This window comes from Barbus barbus (genome assembly GCF_936440315.1).
Source record: "Barbus barbus genome assembly, chromosome: 16".
Taxonomy (NCBI): domain Eukaryota; kingdom Metazoa; phylum Chordata; class Actinopteri; order Cypriniformes; family Cyprinidae; genus Barbus; species Barbus barbus.
In genome coordinates this window covers 19,493,173-19,513,928 of record NC_136744.1, presented here as the reverse complement: position 1 = coordinate 19,513,928, position 20,756 = coordinate 19,493,173, and the positions used below count along the sequence as shown (strand labels likewise).

The following is a 20,756-nucleotide window of genomic DNA, read 5'->3' as shown; positions in this document are numbered from 1 at the left end:
AAAGCATGGCACATGATGAATGTGACACTTTTGCCTCTTTTTTTTTTTTACTTTTGATGCTGGTTGTGATCCACAGCCATTATACAGAGAAGTGTGAGCAGGACAATTTTTTTAAATCATTAATTTTGTCATCAAAAAAAGAGAATGGCTTATGGCATTAGAATAACAGTGAGTAACAACTGAGTTTTTAGTCTTTTAGTCTTTTTTTTCTGGAGATGTGATTTTAATTTGTGATTTCAGAACGCATGGCACACTGCTGGTCGGTGATGCCTGGGGCAGGGTGTACAGCTGGTCCTGCGAAAGCTAGGATCAATCGATTATCTGTCAGTCAGTGTTAAAGTCGGCTGTAACTGCAGCTGAATGCAGCCACATGCCAGCGGAGAGTCCAGCTTAAGTACTGCCTACGTATGCACTTTGCTCTCACCACTTCCAGCAGGACTGCTGACTTCAGGAGACCCACTCTGGGTCTGGTGAATTACAGGGATGACGCATTCTTTCTTGGGCTGGGTGAGGCTCGCCGGCCAGGGCCGGAAACACAGCATTGCTTATTTAAGAAATGAAAGATGATGCCATTTAAAAAAAAATAAAGTAGGCCCATTTGGTGGATTGGTTTTATTGTATAGTAGCTCTCTTTCTCTCACTTGGATTCCCAGAAAGCCAAAGAAAGTAATGTTTATTTTATAGTATGCTGGAGTTTCAAAGCCATTCGCTTGTGTGCCATTTCATGTATTTGTTTTTAAACTACACCAGTGGACATACTGAATGGTGTATTTTATAGAGCAGCAGGCTTCTGCTTACTAGTGTTTTATGCTGGAAGATTTTTTATACAGTTTATACTGTATATCAAGACTATTTTATCTGTAATTAAAAATTGCTTACTCGTTATGCGGTCCTGCTATCTCAGAGTGGAACAGCAGGGAAAACGCTACTGTTAAAGGGCTGAATCAACCTCCTCAGCCAATTAGAGTCAGAGTTTCCATTGGCAACGTGCCCCAGATTCCCATCATAGAGGGTGTGGATCTGTAAAACTGCATTTACACACATTCCATGGTCTGAAGTATTCTGAAATAAATGCCACTAAATTATGGCACACAGGAAACAACAGTGATGTGCTGTTTTGACTCTGTAAAGAATTATTATTACTAACACTTAAATTTACCTATACAATTGTGGTTGTATGTGAAGTGTATGTGAAAGAAGTCTCTTATGCTCAAGCTGAACTATAATAACTGTTTTCTGTTTTAATATTTCTAACTCTTATCAATGTTGAAAATAGTTGTGCTGCTTAATATTTTTGTGGAAATTGTGATTTTTTTTTCAGGATTCTTTGATTAATAGAAAGTTCAAAAGAACAGAAGTATTTTTTGTAACAATGTAAAAGTCTTTACTGTCACGTTTGATCAATTTAATGTCTTTGCTCAACAGAAGTATTGATTTCTTGGTCCCGATTTATATCAAGTGGCCTTAACTACTATGAACATACATAAAAAAAATAAGCACGATGTGCTTATTGTGTTCATATTGTATTGCGAAACACTTTTGCTGCTATTGAGGTGGGATACGGGTAAACCTGTCCCTAAGGTTAGGGACAGGTTTAAGGATGGGTTAAGGTGATGGGGTCAACAGTGTTACAGTAATAGATGTAATTACAGATGTAATTATATGCAGGAATTTTAAAAAATACATTGAGTACAATATAATAAGTGCAATGTAAAAACATTTGAACATTAGGGTTTCAAAACCCCTTTATTTTGCTCTGAATGTCAAATCTGAGCAGATTTACATACAATTTGAATGTGGATCATTTTGTCTTTCCAGTCTGGTAAAGGACTGGAAAGAACAATTCTTTGTTGCTTGGTTGAGAAAACATGTTTATACTGTACATGCCTGAGTTTATTCGACCTCAATTACAGGTTTCAATCCACATCATACCAAACCTCATTCCAACATTACCAAACTATGCTTTGCTGTGGGAAATGCAACTATTGTTCATTTTATAATCAGCTTTACAATTAATGCAAAATGTATCTGTTTAGCCCACCAATGCATATTTAATTGTGATTAATTTCTGATTAATTTCACAAACGTTGCCAACACATAAAGTTTAAATGTGTGACATCATCTGTTAAAGATGCCAGGAATACTAATTATTCTTATGATTTGAATAGCATCATTTAGTCAAGACCTTGAATGACGCTTCTGTTTGCATGCAGCCCGATTAATAATAGCCAGTATTTTCTGACACCCTTAATGAATCATGAGCGAGTGTGTTTATTCTACAGAAATACTAGCAAATATAAGCTTTCTGTGACTTGTCCAGTTGTGCATGTGGTCCCCTGGCAGCATCCAGCAGTTGATGTAATGTTTTTGGTAGTTGTCAAGGCTACTGCGGTAGTTAAATCCATAGAATCAACACAGATGTCCATTAAGTTTAAGAATATGGGTCACTGCATGCAGAGCAACACATGCATTTGCAACAAAATTGCAATTTGTACCCTAGACCCTTTAAAACGTAATTATATGCTACTGAAATATGAATCTTTATCAAATTTATTTTAAATATATATTTTTTTTATGTAGTGTTATATTGCATTTCTTAGATACTCAGCTACATATTCAGGCTTCTTGGACTGACTCTCCAGCAAAAAAAGCTTCAGGTCCTCTTCTGTTCATCTGTCCAGATGTATTATGTAACTTGGCTGTGTATTAAGGGGCTCTTTGGCACATGAGTGGGACTGAGTCTGGTTCTCTCAAGTAGGCAGACAGCAGGGAAAGAGCTACGATTACTGGGAGCTCCCACCAGGCCACGCTCCACTTGCCTCTCTGGGGAAGAGGGCTAATTGTTGCTCCCCTCCAACCTTTGGAGACTGTCTTCTCCTAATAGCCATCATTAAGCAGCATGAATAATCCAGCGATGGGGGTCGGGCCATAAAGAAAACGGGGATGGGAATCTGAGATCAGCCGTTCCATAAGGTTATATGCCCGATGTGTATAGGGAGAGCAGTGTAATGTGTTTACTCTCAAAATGTGGAAATTAAATAATTATTAAAGTCCACCTTATTCACTGCAGTAAGATTATATTTATATTTGTATTTAAAGGAATCGTTCTTTCAAATAGTAAAAACTTCAGTTTGCTCCAAACAAGTTTGTTCCAAATGTTGACCATGTAGTGGTTTGTTTTATATTTTTAATTTTAAATATGCGAGTTTGGATTTAATTTTGTAACTTGATTTGTATATTATAAAATTTAGCTTGGAAAAATAGTAAATTATTATTGTAATCGATAACTGAAGAAGATGCCAGTTGCGCTTGTATGAAACAGAGCTCGAGTCCGCACGCAGTTTGTGAGTCCAGAGACCTGATTTATATTTTTTAAGAACAAAGCATACAACATTTAAAAAATGTATAGCCTACACAAAAATGAGAGACATGAAAGTAGTACCAGTTTGGATGGCGCGAATCAACGTAACGTTAACTAAGCAGTGGCCCCTCGCTGCAGAACAAAGATCCAGGGGCGGTGTTGGATCTACATCTAGGGCAGGGTTAGGCAACTTCGGTCCTGGAGGGCCGGTGTCCTGTTGAGTTTAGCTCCAACCCTAACCAAACACTTCTGAAGAAGCTAATCAATGTCTTTAAGACAGGGGTGCCCAACCCTATTCCTGGCAATCGACTGTCCTGCAAAGTTTAGCTCCAACTCCAACACCTGCCTTTAATTTTCACGCGATCCTGAAGGCCGTAATTAGTTGCTTCAGGTGTGTTTGATTAGAGTTGGAGCTAAACTCTGCACCGGCCCTCCAGGACCGAAGTTGCCTATCCCTGATCTAGGGGGTGGATATTGGTAGGTTTAGGGGTGGAGATGGGTGAATTTAGGGATCAGGGGGTGGAGACGGGTAGAGGTTTAGGTATATATAAGGTGGGAGGAGTTGGATCTAGATCCAACCACGCCCCCTGGATCTTGTGTTCTGCAGTGAGGACCATCTCTAATTAAAAGTAAAGTCGTGACGTATTGTCAAGTATGGTGACCCATACTCGAAATTGGTGCTCTGCGTTTAACCCATCCAAGTGCACACACACAGAAGTGAGTAGTGAACAAATCCACACACACACACACACACACACACACACACACACCGTGAACACACCCGGAGCAGTGGGCAGCCAATGCTGCGGCGCCCGGGGAGCAGTTGTGGGTTCGGTGCCTTGCTCAAGGGCACCTCAGTCGTGGTATTGAGGGTGGAGAGAGCGCTGGACATTCACTCCCCCCACCTACAATTCCTGCCGGCCGGAGATTAACTGTGAATGTGAGGAAAAGAGTGGTTAAAGAAACAAACAAACAGTTTTTCACCTTTGGAATCTAAAATAAAAGCACAAGGAACGACATGAGCATGAGTAAACAGCCATATAAGTTACATATTTGCTTAACCGTTTCTTTCAAAGTTGCAAGCTCAGCGCATAAAATGGCTGTCGTGTAAAAATAATATTGTCTCCCTTAGGTCGCTATTAACTGCTTGCGAGGAAAGGAGCGGTGTAAAAATTCTTCAGATTTTCTCATTTGGAGTTTCTCTGCAAAAATAACAGCATATGGGTTTGGAACAACATGGGCGTTAGTAAATAATCACAGACTTTATTTTTTTGCTGAAGTTGCAGCTCAGTGCGGAAAATGAGTTTTTTTCTTTGCTGCTGCTCTTTATAGTTGGTCAAGGGTTTTGTTCAAAACAACAGAATTGAGAGCAGATGAATGTGCTGTGCTTTTGATGGCCTAATATGCACGCATCTCTGTGTGTAGTTTGTGGTAGACACTGTGTTTGTGGATTTCTGTCCCCTGAGTACAGCTGACATTCTCGCTTTGTTCTGGGTTTTGTGCTTCTAACATCTGCACATACTGTAGCTCCATACAAAAGAGCACAGAGGCCTCTCTCTGAGAAGATCCGGGTCAAAAAAGCGCTCCACATCTGCAGCATATAAACACTCCTGCAGAGCAAAATCAAACCAGGACAGCAGAAGGTCATGGTAAGTTGAGACGAGAGGAGAAAGGCAGGCTTTGATGAAGAGTATAGCTTGGCTGTGTTTATGCTCGCCGCTAATGTTTCAGAGTGAGCCAGGGCTGAGGACGCTGGAGAAACTGTATCTTCCTCTCTCACTCCCTCTGAGCCCCTTCCTGGGCCCCTCTGCCATCCTTACGCTGCATCTGCTCATTAATATGCGCTGTGACCACAATGAAGGGGGAGAGTCGCTCTCTTTAACCTTTGTGCATGCGGCTAATTGTGCTAAGTAGAGGCGCTTAATAGACTGGAAAATAATCACCATATATCTCACGAAGAGAAGCAAATGACCTTCTCAAAAGACAATAGCCATCTCAATTTTAATACGTCGGTGGTTTTATGATATTACATGTCAAACCATTTGGGCTCGTCTGAATAATTAAATCAAATAAATTATAGCACCTAGGCAGAACCATCTTGTAGCCTAACCCAATTATAATGCACTGTAAAGCTAATTATTAAGCATGATTACAATTAGTATGATTTTAATAAATGTAACCATTAAAGGGTTCAGCACAGTCACTGGCTCTTAGCTGCATGTGGGAGAAACGGAGAGAGAGAAAAAGAGACTAAACTAAAGAACGGACGATAAGAGAGGACAAAGACGAACTGAGATGTCCTAATGTGCATTGTATCAATGGCTTTATGCTTATGATAGCTGCGCTCTTGCACTCATCTTGTCTAAACCTAATTTTGCATGTTCAATTATATATGCCTATATATATATATATATATATGTAGCTAACCAATAGCATGGTTAAAATGATTAATCGGCCACAATTAATAAATTCTAAAGTAAAAATTATGATTGCCCCTGAATTAGAAAATATGACACGTTTTATTACTGTAGCATATTATCTGTAGTGTTTGAAGGACCTGACTTGTCTATACCATAATGCTTTATTTCTAAATCATAATATAAATGTTCATGGTTCTAATATTTATTTTAAATAAATTATTATAAACAATTCTAAAATACATTTATAATACACAAATTGCATTATATGCAGAAAAATCATGAAATAATGAAATATTATGCACATGAAAATATAATAGTAAAAATACATTATTTTTTTAAGGCAAGTATACTGGCAAGTTAAATTGAAATTACCATTGAAATATCTAACATACCCCATATACCTACCACAATACACTGTAGCTAATATTTGTATTTTTAATTAAGGAAAGCAAACTACAACAACCAAGGTGATTGATCTTATAGGTCTTATTCTGGTTATATCAGAGGGTTAAATGTTCTTTGATATGCTTCAATAAACAACACAATGACGACCTGTTTAAGTGGACATAAATGAGACAATAAATCAGTATGCTCTTTTGCTCATACTGTGTCATCCTCTGCTTTTAGAGTAATCTTTATTTTATACAACATAGCAAAAAATAAAATTGTTACATGCTTTACAAAATTGCATAATCAAATTACGCATGTTTGGAGTTAAATCCATAATGCAATCCTTACTTTTGGATAAAAAAAGAGGTCTCAAATTCATAGGTACATAAATGTGCCCATGTGTATATATATATATATATATAAAGAAAATGCTGCTGTTGTATGACAGATTTTATACTAGTAATACTAGTATACATGAAATAACAGAACATCAGTATGTAGGTAAAAATATTTTAATCTCATAAATAATTTTGGTATGAAACTCAATACTGTACATATTTACACTTGCTTCTCCACAAAGAGAATTTGGGCGTATACAGTCCCCATGCATTGTGTTTTAGGCTCAAGTTGTGCACATCCAGTCAAGTCTGTTTTCTGCTCAGGCTTCGGTTTCACCAGCTCCAGCTCTGCGTATGTCAGACTGTCCTCTACCACCCTTGGCTTGAGGACGAGAAGAGAACAGGGCGTTTCAGATATATGGTATGTGGTCAGAGGTCTGAAAAATGAGTTTCTCTAGGGAATGTGGGGTCAGAACAACATGAAATTATAGGTATAATTTTAGGATTGTTCATAGACGGTTCTAACTAGGAGTCTCAAGTATGTCGGAACAATCACTTCATCTGATAAACATATAGTTACGATGGTCAAAGGATGTACTTCTAAAATGGAATGCAAACAAAGCAAGTGGATAGAGCAGTAGGATAGACACACAAATGTTATCCGATCCCCTGCCAGTCACACTTATTTAAAGAAGTCTGTGTTCTGCTAGTAGAGAGTATGTAAAGCTTATCGTTGACCAACCAGATTACAACCGGATTTCACAATACAATGCTAGACCGTAAAACATTTTCTGTTTTTTGCTGCTTTTCTGCATTTCGGTGATGATTTCCCTGGAAACTAATCTAATATGAATCAAGCAAGTTAAATAAATAATCACGCTTTGGAAAGCAATAATAGTAAATAAAATTATAACACCCATAAATGGAAGTTGGTATAGCAATAACTGTGGCGAACATAAAGCTCAATGAGAAAGCCACATTATTTCCCTCTTGCATGTTTCTAGTCTGTGAAAATTCAATTGAGAGGCTAAAGAAAGTGTGTCGTTAGATGCAAATATTATAAAACTGTGAATAAAAAGATTACACATACAAAATTGATTATAAAACAAGTAATTTATCAAGATATATATTTAGGACAATTATGAAACCCTATCATCACTTAATCTTTTTAATGCTTTAGTATGAAAGAAAATAATTCTCTTATGTAAAATGAGTTCAATAAGAGTTAGCATTCCTACCATTTTTGTAGGTTGTGCCTTTAAAAGTTTGGTCCTACGTGGCTTTCTTGGTACAGGTGCTAGAAAAAAAAAAAAGAAAAAGAAAATAAATGTAACAATACATTTGGTTAATGTTCATTTTTACATATACTAATTTCACTGTAAATGACAATTTGTGTATTTTAAATGAACAAGAATTAAGAATTAACAATAGTACATTCATAAATTAATATTAACCTATATAATGAAATGCAATAAATGCTCATTCATGTTTCAAAATACCTAATGTATTAACTAACTTAACCGAATTGCACCTTCTTGTACAGTGTTAACCTAACATTTTGATAACCCAGTCATTTTTGATTTTGTGTTCTAATGTAAGGGTTTCAGTCTGTTACGTACCTTTAGCTGGTATCTGTGGTGGTGGTAGTGGTTCAGTGATGTCTCTGAGCTGTGGTTTGTGTCGTCTCTCTTTTCTGTGCATTGCAGGAGAAGAGCTGGACACACTGGTAACTGTCTCTCCTGAACTGGATATATAAAACAGAACAATGTTATTCTTAAAATCAATCAATCAATCACTTATAACAGCAAAGCAGTGGTAAATGATATTGCATAGGTTTACCTGTTTTCAGGACACTTCACAAGGTAATAACTGGCTAGATGGAGATAGAATTGAACAAGCATAAGAACATAAATAATATGTGTGGTAATAAGAAAAACAGAATCATACAGTAAGAATAAAATAATTTATGTATTTTTAAATGCATTTTGCTTGAAGACAGTATTTTTTAAAAGTATCATGTAAATGATTTGACTTCAAATGAGTTAAAAAGCTCATCACCTCGTAGTCTTCGTTTGTGCTGCAGGTGCTGACATGTGATAGTCATGGCAAAGACAAGCATGCAGACCAGACCGATAGAGCAGATGAGCACAGCACACAGATACAAATCTGAGAAAGATCACAGCAAAACAATGTGCTGTAACAACTAATTCTAAGCCCTGACCTTGTAAGCAACAAATTAAAAAAATGGAATTAAAACTATAATTTACACACAGTAATGCATTTTTTATATTGTATATAAAATGTAGTGGATTTTGTAATAATGTAGTGGAAATGTTGTAAAGTGTCATAAACCAAAGGAGAATCCTTATTCCAATATAAGCTTGGTCAGAGCTGACCACAAAAATAAACCAAACACTGAGAGCACACTTGGTTTACACTTGGTTGAATTTGGTTTGGTCTTTCTCCACCAGAAGGGAGGATATGTAAAACACTAGCCAAAGCTGTGATCCTATCCACTTTATCAGTGATGGAGACCATACTCCAGACTGCAATAAACAACATGTTCTTATTTTATTAAAATAATGAGGTAACAGCATACCTTCAAACATGCGCCATATGACATCAGCTTTTCCTGTGCTCAGTATATGATGTACTGAAAACATTAAGAGAGGCATAAGTGAAGCGTGTAAAGTAAAAATCCTAAAAAGTAAACTGTAAAAAAATGATTTTAATAAAAGGAAGAAACTAACATTTTATGAGAACTGAAATAAAAAATGTTTTTTTTTTTTTTTTCAGTTGTGGATTTTATTGTGCTTCACATTTGTATTGCAATTTAACAATCTAAGTTTAGGGGAAACTCAATTATGAAATGTATTTTCATTGTTGCATATTTGGCTCAAGGCTCAGCCTGGTCATTCTCCCCAACATCTTGTATTCCATGCAGATTTTTTTTCAGGGTTGTGCTTGATTAGGCTTCAATATGACCAGGCAAGGACATTTAGTTTAAAAGGAATTTGTTTTAGAGTCCTCTAAAAATATTTAACCTTTGACCCTGAGAAATGTGGCTCTAAATAAATCTATCACAGAAAGCTCATAAACGGCTATCAATACATACAGCATGCATCACATCAACGTTTAATTAACTTGGTCTACTATTAATTACTGTTAATACTTGTTTATCTAGGAAACAATTCAGATTTTTGAAAGTATATGGAAAATCCAATTTTTTCTCATTCTTTAATTTTTCTTTACATTTTTGCTGCATGGCATTTTTCAAAACATGTCAGGTTAGGGAAAATTGCTTACAGATGTTGAGGGCACTGCTGGACAGAATTACTTTCAAAGCTAATTGTATGATATTAAGGTAAAATTTCAAATTAGCTGAATAAAATTTACATAATTGTATGATGAAACACAATAAAGGTTCTCACTCTCTTAAAACTGTAATGTGTGTGCGACTAGCATCACAAAAAATTAACCAAAAAAAATTATTTCAAGAAGTTTCCTGAACACTTCTTCCATTGGCTAGCCAAACAAAAACATAGTTCTGCCCCCAAAGCCAACACCATTTGTCACATCAGTGTTGCTGTGTTGGGAAGGTTAAGATGTTAAACAAAACGTAAAGTTAAATCAATCTACAAATAGATGGCTTTACCTATTCAGTTATGAGAAAGTATTTTAATGTAACTTCACATTGTTAATTACTAGAGCAGTGAAAAGCACAAGGGCTGAGCTCTAAAGAAACCCTTCCAAAAAACATACAGAAGCCCTGATCATCAGCATATTAAAGTACTTTTTATCACCATTCTCTCTGTGTTCTGGGTCCTAGCGGATCCTGTTGTGCGTCTCCGCTCTAATGCGCTACTTTAGCACCGGCTCTGCTTGAAATGACGACCAGAACGGCTGTGACTCCATCCGCAGCAGGTATACAGTTACACATCAGGGCCCGTATTCACAAAACATCTTAAGGCTAAAAGTAGCTCCTAACTCGACGATTTAGGAGAAAATCTTAAAAATAGTGGGCGTGTCAGTCCTAAATTTAGGACTCCTACATTTTTGCTCTGAGTATTTCACAAAGCATTTTAGCTCTAAAACTAGGTCTTAAATCTGTGAAACGTTAGGAGTAGTGAAGAGGACTCCTAAGTCACTAAGACCAACTCACAACTATCCTAAAAGGGCTGTTGCCAGCAATCTGCCTCAGAATATAAACATTTGACAATAATGAGCCTTTAAAATTATATCACCTTTAAGATTTGGAGGTTATCCCAACTCCAAATTTTCCTTCGATTATATCCTTTTCATTAACCAGTTGGGCAAGAAGTAACAGATGTTCTTGCGTCCAGTTTGGTTTTCTTCTACGTTTGCATGTCTTATTATCAGCCATGATTATTCTACTCTGTTAATTAAAAGGCGGTTTATATGCATCCACTACAAGAAGCATACATGTAAAAGACTGACAATTAGTTGAACATATATTTAATTAGTGACACTTAGCCTGCATGTTAAAATCTTTATTTGAATGTGGCAATTAACATTATTTTTTAAACCTTTATTTGGAAATGGCAACATAATATCGTGCTCTACAATATTTCTATGAATAAATCTCTGACAGAGACCCCTTCCCACTCCTATCAGCCAATCACTGTGTGCATAGTTAGTAAACATCAACCCCGTCCTTACTCTTAGCTTAAGACTTCTCTCTATTCCTTAGTAAAATTTTGTCTCAGCAGCTTTGTGAATAGGTTTTAGGAGAAAACACTTAGCTAAAAACTTTTACTGCTATTTAGGAGAACTCTTTGTGGTAAGATAAAATGTTTTGTGAATACGGGCCCTGATCTGCATTTTCTTTCAAGTCTAAGCCATTCTATTAAACCCCTGCTAAACTGAAGGGTTCAGTGCATTTTCAGACACAATGTGCAATAATACTTGAGAACAATGCACACACTACATTCGAAGTCCAATGGGTGGGGAACAGCATATGTTTGAGTGCCGCTTTTGTTTTGGGAAAGCATTAAGTCATTTTCTGGCCGACCCTATGGCTGGAGAGATGGTTGAAGTGGTTAACCCCGCTCTGTGGTCCTGCTTTGGTCTATGTTTATGGGGTATTTCAGCTGGTTGACATTGTTTTGTTATATCTTTCACAAGACAAATTCCCCAGTTTAAGTCAACCTACGACCTTCATTTCCTTCCTTATTGCCTCTTGTTTGTTTACTCTTTCACTTGGTTTTATTTTGTATTTTTGTGTCTCAGATTTGGTTAAGTGGTTGTCTAACCCCTACAATAGTATTCTGTTGCTTTTATCCCTTCAAAACCACATCTTTTATATATGTGAGATATATGCTGATGTTTTTTTCTTCAAGTAAATCATCAGCTACATATGCAGGAATATGGAATGGTTTAAAAATATATTTTTTACTGCATTTATCTCTTTAAACAAAATCTGCTTAAATATACAGTGATTTCAAAGACTTTGAGGTTTAGTGGGGTTTTTTTGTTTTGTTTTTTATTTAGCTTCTAAAATGTCAGTTAAACAAAAATCTTTAAGACGCAATGGTTTGTCATGGCCAGTGATGTAGCATTTTGAAATGTATAAATTATAAAGAGCTACTTTAAAGAAATAGTTCAAGCTAAAATGAAAATTGGGTCATCATTGTTCCAAACTGTCTTTCTTCAGTGGAACATAAAAGAAGAAATATGACTTGTTGACTGTACTCCAAGCCTTCTGAAGCCTATAATAGCTTTGTGTGAAGAACAGATTGAAATATAATTTATTATTCACTGAAAATCTTTACATCTGCCCTAGTTCTCACTGGCACGTTTTTGATAGAACAAAACTTTTTGTTTTCAAATGATCCAGTTCACAAAATCTGACTTATACATGGACTGATCCAGTTCTCAAGTTCAACTCTTGAAGGTGGAGATTTTCAATGAATAACTAACATTTTAGTCTATTAATCACACAAAGTGATTTTTAAATGAAAGCTCTAGTATATTCTTCAGAATCTCCTTTGTGTTCTACAGAAGCGAGAAAGTCATTGCAGAAATTAAGTAAATGATGACAGAATGTTTATTTTTGAGTGAACTGTCACTGCAAGTGCATGCAACAAATACTTATTTTGTTCTCTTTATTGTTGCTAGCATCAGGCAATTGCCATGTATCAGGCAGATGATTAATCCAATGGACGCTGAGGCTTTGGGGGCCTCTTGCTGTCTGAACACCATAGGAAAACTCATAATGCAGCCAGAGTAAATGTTTTCAGTTGCATCCTTGCCAAGTCTCCTCTCTATGTCCCCACAGCACGTCCAGGTTGCTCTCGTTAACAGCCTCATGGTCTGTTTGTGTTGGCCCAGAACACATTTATAGTGGAAATGATGTATATATGTGGAAGGTGGAACCCTGAGGCTTACAAACACACTTGAAGCTATGCAAGTAAAGGCTACAACGTGAGAAATGGGAACATTTACGCCTCATTTTCACGTTGATTATTTGAAATTTTATGGACCATTCGAAAACTATTTGGATTTGGGCTTTGAACTGTTGACATGGAGTAATGTCACTATGTGAATCTGATAGTCGCTCTTTTGTGATGTTCTGAAAAGACAGACCATCCCTTCTGTAAAAGAGGTTTACAAATAGCTAACAATGAACTGTCACCAATTGTGGAACTGAAATTGACCCTCTGTTAGATGAACTGAAGGATTAGTGAACTGGAGGAAACAGCTGTTGTGTGGTTAGCCCTGACCGCAAGACATCACTCTTCCACCACATCCAACTCAACCACAGTGTTCGCTGGCGCTAGTGACTAATTCCTGAATTGAACGTTTGTTCTAAACTCCAGATTGCTAACATGCATAAAAAGCTTTCACGTTGTGCATTTGGTCATTTACATTTAGCATATTTCTACACTATTCTTTGCCATTTTGTTGTACAAGTAGTGCAAGTATTGTGTTCACACTGAAAAACACAGTAAAGTCTGAAGTATGTTTTGGGCTTAGGTTAGCTAACATGCTAAAGCGGCAACACCAAAATGAGAGCATCATCAACTGAAAAAGGTGAATGCTTCCATGTAGTTTAATAAAAAAAAAACTATGCTTCATTTCAGACAATAGCCTTAAGAAGTCATATACTAGAAGGCTGACAGTGTATTGTACATCATTTAAGACACCGCTTTAAAAATCCTCAAGTTACCTCGTAATTCCATGCTGCCTGTTCCATTAGACGAGGTCCTCCACTTGTTTCTGTGCTTCCGTATTTCCTGTACTTTACAGGTATAGTTGCCCCCATCCTCCAGGGACACATTCAGGATCCGCAAACGATAGATCTGACCGTCCATTTCTTCCCACAAGTGGAACTTGCTCTGGGGAAAGTGTTTGCTGTAGTTGCCATAATATTTGCTCTTCTTCATGCCCATCCTGACCACGAGGTGCTCGTCTTCAGGGGTGGGGAAGTAGAGCCAGCGTAGCACCAGGACACTGCTGCTTCTCTTTCTCTGAGACACTAAGCAGGACAAAGTGATGTTGTCTCCCTCCATACACATGCTGACTGGCCCAGGGGTGACGGTCACATTTAGAGCTTCACTCAGCTCTGGGAAATACATGGAGTAAAAAGAATAAAATCATGTTTAGACTTTCTCTTGATTGTTGCTGTTGATGTGATATCTGTTGTATTATTAAATACAGTATATCTGATTTTGTGATATGGGCTTCCAAAAAAGTCCATTAGGCTACCTATCCAAAAAAGTTATTACCTATCATGATTTAAATGTGCAGGCAAAAGAGAAATAAAATAGATTTTAATCGTAAAAAGAAAACCTAAGAGACTAAGAAAGTGCTAATTTATTTTTCAAGATTTTTAAATGTATGAAAAATATTTGTTTTCCTAACCTTTTATACCTCAAAAAGATAATTGCATACAATAAAAGCTGTAGCAATTAATCATTTGTTGAAGTTCAGAATATATAAACAATTATAGATATGTATCCTTATTTTAAGATTGAATTACCATAGGCTTCCTCTCTCTCGCTCTCATATATATGTGTGTGTGTGTGTGTGTGTATAAATAATATTAAATATATATTTATATACCAAGTTATAATATTTATTCCTCAGTTGTCTTTGGAGCTTCATCAGTGATATCTCCTATTCTGGCCCAAATCCATGACCCCTAAAGGGTGTAAAATATCTGAATGCATCTGGGCTTAATATGCCGTACCAAACAGAAACTACAGGTGGAAAACATTTGTCTGCCTTCTTGAACTAGAGAGAACAAGACAACATGATTGTATCCAGCTGTTAAAAGCCTTTGTCGTGTTTATGTTGTGTCCCAATTACTTGAGTCCCTCAGGGGTCAACCGGGGCTCTGTTTTCAATGCAAAAACCACATCACGAGAGATTTGAAAAACAAAAAGTCTCACAATAATAATGCTGAATGAAACCCTGACCTGAAAATGTCTAGTTGCTATAAGACTGTTCAGAACAATGCAACATTTTGCAATACGTTTTTGCATTGAAGAAAAATGCATATTGAATATAAAATGAGGTCAGTGAACAAAAGTAGAAGAGTTTTGTTTACTTTTTACATTTTTTAAACATGTAAAATTGTTTTATGCAGATGAACGCTGCAGTTACGTGTAACAAATGTGAAGCTGTTTTCTGAAAAATCATCTCACTGATCATGTACCCCCTAAAAGCTATTTTGCAAGTTGTTTCGTCATTGCATATTTAAAGGCCATCATAAACAGACAGTCTTACCTCCAATAAATGCTCTAGTCAGGAGAACTATCGCAACAGCAGAGAGCTTCATTTTGCAGACCCGTAGGCTCCATAAACCCAACTAAACTTCAAGAAAAGAAAGGAGTCCCTGGGATTTTCTCTCCTTTTCTTTCTGTTTCTCCCTCTCAGTGAGTGTGTGTAATCTGAAACAGTGCGTGCTCTGTTCCCAGTTAGAAACACCCCAGTCTTTTTTTTTCACCCGCGCTCTTTTTCTTTTTCTCTTTCTCTGTCCTGTAATCACTCCCCCTGCCAGTTAAAAGTACGTAGGAAATATAATTTCCTGAGAGAACCTTTGGAAGCAGCACAAATTTTCAGCTGGACCCACAGCAAATGAAAGTATAGGAGAAGTGACCAGGTCTTAGCGTTTACCCTTATAATGAGTGAAGTGGACTGTCGCAAAGCATAAAGGAATTGTTTACCCGAAAATGAAAATTAATGTTGATCCAAACTCACATGACTTTTTTTTTCTAGTGGTAAACACAAAGAAGATATTTTAATATTGCGTAGTGTACTTTTTTAGCATGCAATTACAGCGATTGTGACTGAGGCTTTTAAACTTTAAAAAGGACATAGTAATCTAGTCTGAAAAACGTATGAATTATACATAATTTATACAAAATATATAAAAGCTTTGTGTAACAAACTGTCTAAATGCATAATGAAATTCATACTTTGCATTCTATGGAAGAAAAAAAAGTCATGCAGGTTTAGAAAGACATGAGGATGAGTAAATGATGACAATCTTTAAACTTTTGGGTGAACTATCCTTACTTTGACTATTACAAATATGGCCTCTGTCTGGAGTAATGTAGTTTTCTGTCTTCACTGCACAGTTCTTGTCCACCCATCTCGTGGTTTGAAGCATAATGGTTTATTGGGTTGGGTAATGTGCTGAGCTAGTGGTTTCTCCTACTGACAACTGCTGCCAAGAAGAGTTGAATTACACAATGTGCTCATATATAGCAACAGAGTATAGGACTAACACGTGTCCTGCCAGCACAATACTTTTCTTTAACTCTGTATTGCTGAGAAAAAAAAAAATCTTTCCATTATTCTGACTGGATCAAGGAAGCATGTTATAATGGAAACAAAGCCAGTTGTGAATTTTACAGCCTACAAACATGAAATATGTCGAACTAAACGAGCACATAAGCATGAAAATGGCAGTTATTAGTAAACTTTTATATGATGGAATCAGTCACTTTCATAAATTAAATGTTTCCTATTTTTCAAAGCATTTTGCAAAGCACAAGCCACATGATCAGAGTCTCAGCAGTCTAAATGAGTAGGAATTCTGTATAAACAAATCTCTAAAAATGCTACCACTTATCTTTCAGGACTGCCTCCAACTCACTGATTACATGTGATTAGGAAAAAAGGACTGTATTTTACATCTTTGGCTACATTCAAAATGGAATACTAGCATGCATTTACTCAATTTGCAAATTTTTTATTTTTTTTATATATATAAAAACAGGTGAAATGGAATTAGCATCCAGCTATCATCCTGAAAAGTAGTACAGTTACTACTACATAAATAACGAGTCAAAAAACTTGAAAACTCACAGCTGGTTCCTTTATCATATTGAAAATGTAAATTTGATTTAGGCACTGCATTGTGGAATACTGTTTTGAAAATGCATGCATAGGCTGCAGAAATAACAGTATAATGTGAGGCTATTCCTAAAAGCATTAGACCATATAGAAAACAGTAGTGACATTACTCCTGGAGTTAAAATGAGTATTTTTCAAGCTCATTTATCAGGTTTTTCTTTTCAAAACACCTGTTTTTTTCTTTTCTAATTAACCAGTTAATCATGCTAGCAAAATGCAAAAGAAACTTCATTCTGCACTGACTCCACGTGGCTACAACACAGAAGATGCCAGATCCTCTCACATGGAACCAACTATATAGCTACACATATGCAAATATGAGTATATTATATTTATGCTTATATACTGTATATGGCTTTTATAGTTCAAGAAGATGTAAAATGGTTCACTTTGTTCACAGTCTGGAAGCTTGTGTTCTGGATGGCATTTTGCATATAAACTGGTGCGTGTGTGTGAACCAATAAAAAGGGTAAATGGTTATCACTTATTTCAAGTTGCCCTTAGATAACGTAAGACACAGTGATTCTTTCGCTTATTAAATTACAGTTTTAAGACATTGCCCACCCGCAGACCTGACTCCTGCAGAGAAATCATGCATTTCATATCAGAGTAGATTAAAAGGGCTCATGGAGAGAAGCTCTCAGTCAATCAGTAAGTGGCTTGTTAATGTAATACACAAGTCAGCGGGAGAGACGGCACAATAACACACACATCACATCAACAACATCTTAGCTAATACAGGAACCTTGTGGTCTGGTCTCTACTATGGACATCTCTGGTTTGGTCAGTGCTGGGTACAGTAAGGTGCTTGACCGACCTCCACAGATGCCTCTTAAAGTTTTTAATGGGAGTCGAGGACCAGGGGAAATCAAAAGATGATGCTCTCTCATATCACTGGTATATGTAGCATCTCAAGGGAGCTCTTGTTAAACTCATTTGGGCCACTCGCAAGGCAACAAAGCAACACAAAGACACCCTTCCATTAAATCACTCGCTCAGTTTGTTTGTTTATTGGCTCTGCCATTAGGGCAAATTATTCTCAGTTAATTGGTTTTATAATTATACCACTGGATATGCAGAGGACCAGCATTGTGGCACTCTAAAAAAGACCCAGCATAGAAATGGGACTGTTTAATGACCTAGATTATTTACATATTATAGCCTGTTGCTGTTCCCCAGTATCGGTAAACCATGATGTAAATTTCTGGGAATAAAAAAACTCTTGTATCATGATCTTTGGATGTCAGCGATCCTAGTTTTAAAACGAGGCTTATTAGCTGTGAACTACTGAAATACTGTAGTAAGCCCAGTGGATCAGCGTTTTAAAAAAGCCCATAAGATTTCAGTTAAATAAAATAAAAAGTGCCGCATTTATAAACGCATTTGTCACTCAGAATTCATCACAATTGAGTTTTTTTTTTGTGTAAAAGCATGCAAAGGAAGATCTATTGACATTTTCATTCAAATGACTGTGGGGTTTTAATAAAAAGAGACAGAGCAGGCCCCTCATGAGGGAGTCATTTCGCTCAAGCTTTATTCAGATGGGGGTGGTGGCTGATTAAGTCACAGACCAGCTAATATCCTTGATACAATCAATATCCGAGAACATTACAGGCGCCATAAGAAGAACTATGCGTTATTTTCTCTCAGCGGCATTTTGTAAATGAGCCTGGGAGCAGTGACGTTATTCTAATACTTGATGGCCTAAGTACTTTCAGTGACTGTGCTTATTGACTGTGTTAATTATTTGCCTTTGATACAACTCTATGAAAACAACTGTCATTTCAATTAAGATACAACAACTCCATAACAATTAATCTTGTTTGTATTATGTGGACTTCATATGATGACAAAAGGATTACCCCATTCTCCCCATCTTCCATTGGTTAGATGTATAGATAGCTTCACCCCTAATCTCACGTCATTGTTTGAAACAATGTTCCTGTGTGTGATGGCTGTGTGTCCTGCAAATGAATCGAAAATATAGATTTTAGGATTGATATGTTTTAAATGTATTATTGGTAGATTTTTTTAGCCAAAATAAATTAAACAGTGTGCAAACTTGCAGGAGTCTCAATATCTTGACAACAACATATTAATTTCAATACAGCTGTGCAACAATAAACTAAGAGTGCATTAAAGGAGCGATGTCATCTGATGTTATATGATAAAGCATTTAGAAATATTTGTCAAGCAGAATGGCTGTATTTGCAGTATGATCCCTTAAATGTCATGAGGGGTGATTCACAGAGGGAATGGCCAGTGCTTGGAAGAGACCACTTTACCCTGTTGTGGGGTTCAACTCCTACCTGATCCCTTAAGAGCAGACATGAATATGTAATATAACACTCTTTTTACAAGAGTGCAGTTACCCCACTGAGCCCCTTTAAATCTTATCTACACACGATAGTGATGGTTTCTCTATTATGTAAGGTTTTACACTGAAAAACAAACAGAAAATCTATATCTATTATTATACTGTCAAACGATTAATCAAATAAAAAATTTTGTTTATGTAATGTGTGTGTGTGCTGTGTATATTTATTATGTATACACCTACAGTATATATTTTGAAAATACATGCATTTATATGCATATTTATATAATTAATATAAATATATGTTGTATACAAATATAATTTTTTCTTAAATATACACATGCATGTGTGTGTATTTATATATACATAATAAATATACACAGCACACACACATATATTATGTAAACAAAAACTTTTATTTTGAATGCGATTAATCGTTTGAGAGCACTAACATCTATATAAAAATATAACAATATACAAATATGAGTTAATTTGCAAAAAACAATATATATATATATTTTTTTAAAGAAATTATTTTTATTGCGCATTCAAAGTAATATCAATCAAACTGAACAGGGGAACAGTCCTTTTGTCGTGGGGGAACCCACTCTACGGAGAATGGTGCCTTCACCCTCAGATAGCGGAACTGCTATGGAAGAGGTTTGGTCAAGCAGCTGTTCATCTCTTCACCTCACGCGAAAAAGAACAGAGTTTAACATTGATTTTGATAGCACCCAGGTGGCCTAAAGCTCCATGGCTGGCAGAGATGATCCCTCTTCTGTATGCCTAGCCATGGCAAGGGGTACCAGCTAATATCATATCAGTGTTCAGTCACTGATGTTTTGGGTTATTAGCAACTATTGCTGCATGCCGTGTTGGGTTTGACAGCACTACGGTGGGGCAACACGCCCTCAAGTTTCATAGATTTATGAAGGGCGCTCGCCTTTCCCTTCCTGTCACTAGACTGGGAACTCTCCATAGTGCTGGATGCCCTGTCTCAACAGCCCTTTGAGCCCCAGGGAGATATCTCCTGTAAGCTTCTGTCTTTCAAGACAGCTCACCGCCAAAACATGTCAGTGATTTGCACGTGTGGTCTGTTCATCCCTCGTGCACTAATCGTCTCACAATGGAGATGGGTTTTTCTATCCATTAGGGCAGTCGTGGCCTAATGGATAGAAAGTTGGACTTATAACCCGAAGGTTGTGGGTTCAAGTCTCAAGGATTGTAGGTGGAGGGAGTGAATAAGTAACACTCTCTCCACCCTCAATACCACGACTGAGGTGAGACCCTTGAGCAAGGCACCCAACTGCTCCCCGGGCGCCGCTGCATTGGCTGCCCACTGCTCCGGGTGTATGTTCACAACTGTGTGTACACTTGGATGGGTTAAATGCAGAGCACAAATTCTGAGTATGGGTCACCATACATGGCCACACACCACTTCCCTTTCCCTTTTCCCCTTTCCCTTTCCCTTTTTCTCTGGCCTAACCCGGCTTTTATTCCAGAATGCTTCCCAGCTTTCACTTGTAAAGTGTTTGAGCTTCTGC

At 36.9% G+C, this 20,756-nt stretch overlaps 2 protein-coding genes across 6 annotated transcripts in view; one reads left to right on the top strand and one right to left on the bottom strand.

Annotated features, from left to right (window-relative positions):
• The window catches only part of LOC306882843 (WD repeat- and FYVE domain-containing protein 4-like), a 46,806-nt gene extending 44,492 nt beyond the window's left edge, over nucleotides 1-2,314 (top strand). For 3 of the 4 annotated variants that reach the window (XM_079437790.1, XM_079437789.1, XM_079437788.1), the window contains exon 62: nucleotides 241-2,314. In XM_079437790.1, the coding sequence (XP_079293916.1) occupies nucleotides 241-307 (67 nt within the window). In that variant the 3' untranslated portion in view covers nucleotides 308-2,314. The remainder of the gene's footprint in view (nucleotides 1-240) is intronic. The other variant, XR_013785300.1, reaches the window with a different exon arrangement.
• A 3,904-nt stretch (nucleotides 2,315-6,218) lies between these two features.
• Nucleotides 6,219-15,469, bottom strand: LOC306882299 (V-set and transmembrane domain-containing protein 4-like). 2 transcript variants are annotated; one of them, XM_079436836.1, is made up of 8 exons: nucleotides 15,261-15,469; nucleotides 13,699-14,094; nucleotides 9,109-9,162; nucleotides 8,568-8,675; nucleotides 8,349-8,382; nucleotides 8,129-8,253; nucleotides 7,748-7,806; nucleotides 6,219-6,891 (listed from the first exon to the last, which is right to left on the bottom strand). In XM_079436836.1, exons 1-8 carry the CDS (start codon nucleotides 15,310-15,312, stop codon nucleotides 6,730-6,732), a joined length of 990 nt encoding a protein of 329 aa, XP_079292962.1. In that variant the 5' UTR covers nucleotides 15,313-15,469; the 3' UTR covers nucleotides 6,219-6,729. The 2 variants fall into 2 exon arrangements, with proteins under 2 accessions (XP_079292962.1, XP_079292963.1); XM_079436837.1 differs by lacking the exon at nucleotides 9,109-9,162 and having other exon boundaries at nucleotides 6,340-6,891; nucleotides 15,261-15,449.
• Between the last annotated feature and the right edge of the window lie 5,287 nt (nucleotides 15,470-20,756).